Source organism: Alligator sinensis, unplaced genomic scaffold (assembly GCF_000455745.1).
Source record: "Alligator sinensis unplaced genomic scaffold, ASM45574v1 scaffold19_1, whole genome shotgun sequence".
Taxonomy (NCBI): domain Eukaryota; kingdom Metazoa; phylum Chordata; order Crocodylia; family Alligatoridae; genus Alligator; species Alligator sinensis.
In genome coordinates, this window is record NW_005841916.1 from 3072209 (window position 1) to 3079146 (window position 6938).

At 45.0% G+C, this 6938-nt stretch overlaps 1 protein-coding gene across 3 annotated transcripts in view; it reads left to right on the top strand.

Annotated features, from left to right (window-relative positions):
* Positions 1–6938, top strand: part of RIOX2 (ribosomal oxygenase 2) — a 30500-nt gene that overhangs the window by 1387 nt on the left and 22175 nt on the right. For 2 of the 3 annotated variants that reach the window (XM_014517575.2, XM_006018896.3), the window contains exon 2: positions 2707–3142. In XM_014517575.2, coding sequence (XP_014373061.1) covers positions 2711–3142 — 432 coding nt within the window. In that variant the 5' untranslated portion in view covers positions 2707–2710. Of the gene's footprint in view, positions 1–1832; positions 1972–2706; positions 3143–6938 lie in introns of those variants that run through there. The other variant, XM_025198173.1, reaches the window with a different exon arrangement.

Genomic DNA, 6938 nt, shown 5'->3' on the forward strand with positions numbered 1-6938 from the left:
ATGAACATTGCTATTTATATTTGTGTTGTTCTAACGAAGTTGTGAAATGCACTATTCTGTAGCTTTCTGTCAAATGAAATCCCTGTCTGCAAATTGTTAGTATTTTAGGTTTCTGTTTAAAAAATGTGTCCAAAAGCTGTTGTGATTGATTACTTTTTCCCCTTCCTCCTAAATATAAGCAACAAAAATGCAAACAAGGCTTAAATAGCTGAACTTTTGAGCTCCATAAATAGGTCAGTTAGATGTCTTTTCAAGTTCCACATTTTTAGTTCTCTCCAGGATGCTACCTTGCAGACTTCTGAAAGTCACTGTGTTGCTGCAAACTAATCCAGTGGCTTTCAAACTTTTTTCATTTGTGGACCCCCTAAAAAATTTCAAATGGAGGTGCAGACCCCTTTGAATTGTAAGTGTGGATATTCATATACTTATGATTATAGTCGTCTTTTGAGGACTCCTTAGACATAGTCTGTGGACCCACAGGGGTCTGTGGACCACAGGTTGAAAACCACTGCTTTAACCTATTGCAGCCATTAAGACCACATTTGCAAGAGATGTACAGGAGAGTTAAGATGTGGATGCTCTCATTGGCCTCATACAGATGAACATGGACATTTGGTTCCCCAGGGACAACCAGCAGTGGCAAAAAGTGTTCCCCTGGGGAACACCCATGCCACAGGACCTCTGGTGCATGGCAGGTTACCCTGGGTGGGGTAGGAGAGGCTGGGGCCAGCAACTGTGCTGGCCCCAGCAGTTTTACCTGAAGTCCTGGGGGCTTGGGAAACTGCAGCTGCATCACTCCTGCAGCTGGGAGCCTGTCCGGTAGCTGGAGCATGGCTCTGGCTGCCCAGGCTCTGGTTTTGGGTGGTGCACTCTGCCTCCATGTGCACGACCTTACTTTTTTTCTATGTGGCTTTTTTTTTTACCCTGGGATGTCCCAGGGTCACAGAAAACCCTCCTGCCCACACTACAAGGTAGCAACTTGGGAAACACCTGAGTGTGTGGTGTGTGGCACCGCAGATGGGTCTGTGGTGCTACATACCACACGGCTGTACTCATCTGGACGTGGCCATTTAGGAGTAAAATGCCCTTGATTTGCTATGGTTTAAACCACAGGTAGCCCTGGGCTGCCATCAGTGTGCTGACAGCAGTGCAGACATGTTCCTGTTTGATTTTTGCCTTAACTTTCCTGCCGTGAATGACAAACCCCACTGGTGGTTGGAGTGGCATGGGTGATAAGGTGCTTGGTTGACAGCCCAGAGGTCTCAAGTTTGAGGCTGTCAGCCCAGAGGTCACAAGATCATGGCCATAGCAGAAGCACTCACACCGTGGCCCTATCAGATTTCAGTGAATCTGCGAATTCTGCTAAATATCTTGTCACAAGGACACAAGGAAGGAAGGAAAGACAAGCCCTTTGTGAATTAACTTTCTATTTTTATATAATGATCTAGGCAATTATTTGTAGATAAAGTAAATGATTTTCACATGTACAATTACAAGCCTGTACTTCGATATTGTCACTAGAGCCCACTCATTAATCACAAAGCTTGACTGTTCTCCTTAAGATGGAAGTGCAGGCTTTGACCTGTAGTTCTGTAGCATCAACAGAAAAGTCTCTAAGTTTTTATAATGTTTAATAGTGCAGTAAGACTAACACCAGTTAATTAATTCTTTCTAATGTAGTTTTTCTTTCTCCTATAAAATGACTGTTGCCAACTCCAAGGGCTTAAAATTCACGAGAATCATCTCCTGTTCCCTAATATTTCCTTATCCTTTTTCTTAATAGTCTCCTGTCCATTACATTGCCTCAGCAGTGTCATATTTTATTGCAGCCTCCTTGGCCATCCTTGTCTTTGTCACATCCTCCCAAACTTGTCCTAAGTTTCTGTCCTGTTTCTTTTTTGGATTGTCTCATTTCTCTTATTATCTATCTGACCCTTGTGCGTTACTAGGAGACTGCCATCTCTTTTGAAGGTAATATAGCTCCATCCCTGTCTTGGAAACTTACAAAACTTGTTTATTTTTGTTGTATTTTGAATATATGCAAGCCAAATAATTATTTATAAGATGTAATAAATAAAAACAGTGGGTTTGTTGCCTGTTTTGCATATTTATGGTCCTTAAGACACTTTTTGAAGTCTAGGGTTTTGTTTTCATATGTCATGTTGTGTTATGTCAAAACAGAGCCCCATCCTTCACAAAGTGTCTTGCAGACCATGTCCTGTCATGTTATATCATTTGGTGTATCATTCTTCTGGGTGTTCGAAATCTCAGCTCTCATTCAGATTCAGGAGCTTTGCCACTCTGACTAAATTGCCTTTATCTCAAGTGTAACATGTTGGGGTTTAACTAGGAATGAATAAAAAGATTTTTTGACTGCTTGAAGAAAAATCTCTTGTCAATTGCTTGGCTTTCTCTCTTGTGATGAGATGAGACAAGTTTCAGTAGTTCCCTTTCAGACATAGGCCACAGTTGTGAGACAAGAATGGAATTTTTAATGTAAAAATGAAGAATGGGAAGAATCCTTCTTGGGAACCTATTTTTTTCAGGTTGTAAGCCCCCCCCCCAAAAAAAAAAAAAAAAAGCAGGGGGCGTGGGGGAAGCAGGGTAAGAAGGGAGTACAAGCCACCTTGGCCTAGTAACTCCATTAAACTACATTCTTCATTTGCCCTGTTATTTAATGGCCTTAATTTCTTTCTCTTCAAACAGGAACATGCCCAAGAAAGGAGGGAAAGGTGCTGATAGAGGAAAGGAAGAACATGCACTATGTAAACGAACAAAAGTGGAAGCAGGTTGTCCTCTCTCCCCTGTGATATATGACAGCCCAGCCAGTGTCTTTGAAAGCTTAATCTTTCCCATCAAGGAAGAGGAATTCTTTAGGGAGTATTGGGAACAAAAGCCACTGCTTCTTCAGAGAGAAGACCCATCTGTGGCCGCCTACTATCAGTCTCTGTTTCAGCTGACAGATCTGAAGGAGTTGTGCAGCCAGGGTTTATACTATGGCAGAGATGTTAACATCTGCAGGTGTGTGAATGGAAAAAAGAAGGTTTTGAATAAAGATGGCAAAGTGAGCTACCTGCAGCTGAAGAAAGACTTTGATCAGAAGAAGGCAACTATCCAGTTTCACCAGCCTCAGAGATTTAAGGTTAGATCAACTGTGGGCTATAGTTGCAGCTCATGTACTGCTTCTTAACACGTTATTTTTTTGTCATACAAATACTACATAATGTGGGGATTGTCTTTATGTCTCTGTCTCTTTGGACATGTGGTTACATCCTTCCTAAAGAAATTAGTTGGGGGAAAAAGCCAGTTGCTTGTGACTCTGCCTAAGCTCTAGGTCAGGGGTTGTCAACTGGGGGTGGGGGGTGGGATGTGGAAAGGTGGTAGGGGGTACAGGGGGGTGGGTGGGCAGGGATGGAGCGCTGCCACCCATCACCCCATGCCACTGCCTCCCAAGAGCAGAACTGGGGGGGTGGGGAGGGGGTGAGGGCCACCAACCTGTTCTGCTGCTGTCATATGCAAGCCTCCCCCCCGCTCTGTGTCTGCAAATTTAACATTATAGTTGTCACTTGGGAATTACACTACATCTGAGGTACAGTAATATCATCTGACTTTTGCTGTGGTTCTGGTGCTCTGTCTTATGTCTTGGAAGTTGCAGCTGGAATATGGTATGGTGTATGCTGAAGTCTAGTGCGCTAGTAGAATCCTCACGAACCCTGGCTGATGGTACTTCCTTGCTTGTCTGCTACCTGTAGAGAAGGAGGCATCCTCTGTTTCAGGGTATTTATTGACTTTAGACCCAGAGATGGATATTTCTTAAGCCTGTCACACACTTTAGTGATAGGTGAGGGCAACACATTCTAGAAGCTGCTCATGTTTTTAAAAATAAAATAAGTGCATGTACACATGTAATTTGGGCGAAAAAATAAACTCTGGCACAGTTTGTACTGGAGTTTATTTCTCTTGGGTAGAGTCTTTACATGAGCGTCTGAGACCATAACATGTTGAGACATGGCAAAGCAGCCCTGGGCCGGCAGGGGGCCCTGGGATCAGCATTGGGCTCTTCGTGGCACTGTCAGCCAGTGGAGGAGCTGGCTGGGGTGTGAGGGTGCTACAGTATGGGGATAGCTGGTAGGCAGTCCCCGCACTGTAGTACCCTCATGCCCCAGCCAGCCCCAGTCACCATCTACATGTATGTTGTGGCGACGTAAATTAGTCTGCCATAGGATAGTACTTGTTCCAGATAATACTGTATTGTCCTACAGCGGAGTTAATTAATTTACTGCATCCTAATAAGGAAGTATGCTTAGACAGTGACACTTTACTGTGGAGTTAATTAGTCAACTCCGCAGTAAAGCGCATGTGTAGATGTACACAGTGAGTATTTAAAAGGAACACAATCAGTAATGAGAACATCGAATTTTGGGAGGAAAATATAACACTAAACTCAGCAGTATTGAGGCCCATGGAATGTGAACTGAATATTTGTACATTGTGGCTTACACAGATTCAGGGCAGGTCTAAAGGTCTGACCTTGCTGAATGAAGTAGAGGGAACATATGACTGTAATGGAGGGGATCTGGGGAAGGAAGGCAACAGCCCCAGAAGGACTGTTGACCAGTGAGTGCACTGCAGGTGGCTGGCACTGAAAATGTGAGTCTTTGCTGTGTGAATTAAAAGGCTTGAGTTAAAATTGTCAAAAACTTCTATCAGGACACACACAACTTTTAACTGCTTTAAAAAGGTAAGATAGGCACTAGTCAGGAGCAGGTATGTACCCTTAGGATGTAACTGTTACAGCTTCATGCTCTTCTAGTGATACAAGTTACCTGAGTCACCCTGTCGTTGACCTCATGTCAGGGTCAAAGTTGCAACTGAATTTACTGTGCTACAAAGCATGAAAATGTAACTGTCATATTTTAACAGCATATGCGTGTTATCATTTGATACCAATATACTTGTTACATCTTTCTGCATGTTCAGATGTTCAAGAGCTCCAGTCCCATTGAGTTGAGTACCTTGTCAAATCATGGCCTTTGTTGCTTTGCTTCAAAAACAACTGATTGGAACAAGGCACTTTTGGTGACAATATTTCCATCTTTTGTTGATATTTTAAAATTCCTAGACTTGCTCTAAGAGGTTGAGAAACAAAATTAAAGCTTTAGTGAAAAGGTTTACAAAGCATTATTTGGGTTGAAATATTAAAAGATGGAAAAATGTGACTAGGTCAAGTTAGAAGTAATATCAGACTCAATTCCTTTACATGGACAAGTCATAAGGTGCAGTGTTCTCTTGGAAGTGGGCTGTATTAGCATAGCTGAATCACCATATGTGTTTAACATACAAACTTAACAGTTTGTCTCTATCTTTAAAGGATTATGAGGAAAGGGTTGGTGCCATGGCTTGATACTTAACTATAAAATAAGAAATTGGATAAGGAAGCAATAATATATTAGTATTCAATATCTTTCATAGAGTGTATCAGTTGCTTTGCATGTTTGAACTTTTATGCTGTCTTTCCACCTGTTCAAGATTTGTGTTAGAAGCTAAAATGCATCTTTTGGATCTAAACAGGGGAGTAATTCTTGAATAGCTAATAGCAGATGCTAGAATTTCTAGCCTAAAATGTCTTTAAATTCATACGTCGGATAAACAGCAAATGCTAGGAAAGGTCAGGGATACATATTTACTGGAGAGAGAGAGTTTAGTTCACTGTTGTTCTTCCACTGATCACATAGTTCCATTCTAAAATGAATTTCCTAAATGTGTTTTTGTAGCTTGACTTATTATATACACGGCATCCTCTGTAACAGAACTGTGACCTTTAACTTCCTCTGATTCTGTGCTATTCAGCCACTGTGCATGTTTATTGCCTTAAGATATATCACTTTTTACAGATTGATTCTGGTTTCCTTTTTCATTCTTCTTAACCCTATTGACCTGTATCCTTCATTCTCCCTAGAAGTCTGGGAATCATATAACTTCTAGACTTGAGCCTGTTGGTTACTGTGTTGAGTGTTGGTACCTCCCTCTTCTCCCCCCAAGAGCAGGGGTGGGCAAAATACAGCCTGTGGGCCGGATCCGGCCTGCCAAGCACTTTCCTCCGACCCGCGGAGCCCCTTCAAAATCCAGGTAATGGCGGCTGCCTCTCTAAAAGCCTCCAGCGGCAGCCAGTGGCACCAGCTGCTGGCTGTGGCACCAGCTGCTGGCTGTAGCACCTCGGGCTGTTTCCTTGGGTTCTGGTTGGAAGGCAACCAACCCTGACCTCAGCCTGACCCAGCTGGCCCTGCCCCGCCCCTGGCTCAGGTCAAGTTTGCAGCTTGAGAGGGGCAGGGGTGCTGGGCCAGAACCTGTGGTGCCAGTGAGGGGAAAGCGTGTCTGGACTGGGTTCTGCTTTGCTGCACGGGACTGGAAAGGGCCCTGCCCTGCAGGTAAGCCCAGGAAAGCGGCTGCTGGGCAGGCTTTCCCCATGCCGTGCCATGCCGTGCCATGCCGTGCCGCTTGGGCTGCACGGGGTTGGGCTGGTACCGGCATTGGGGAGGGGAAGTAGCAGCTGGGCTGCAGCTCTGGCCCAGTCAGCACCAGGAAGGAGAGGTGGCAGCAGACCCGTGTACCGCTTGGGACAGGATGGGACGAGCCCGACCAGAGCAGCAGGGGCTCAGCTGCACTTTCCCGTGCCATGCCGTGCCATGCCGTGCCGCTTGGGCTGCACGGGGTTGGGCTGGTACCGGCATTGGGGAGGGGAAGTAGCAGCTGGGCTGCAGCTCTGGCCCAGTCAGCACCAGGAAGGAGAGGTGGCAGCAGACCCGTGTACCGCTTGGGACAGGATGGGACGAGCCCGACCAGAGCAGCAGGGGCTCAGCTGCACTTTCCCCCTACCTGCACCAGTCAGTCCCGAGTGGCACACATTTGCGCCGCCACTTCTGCTGGCTAAGGCCCAC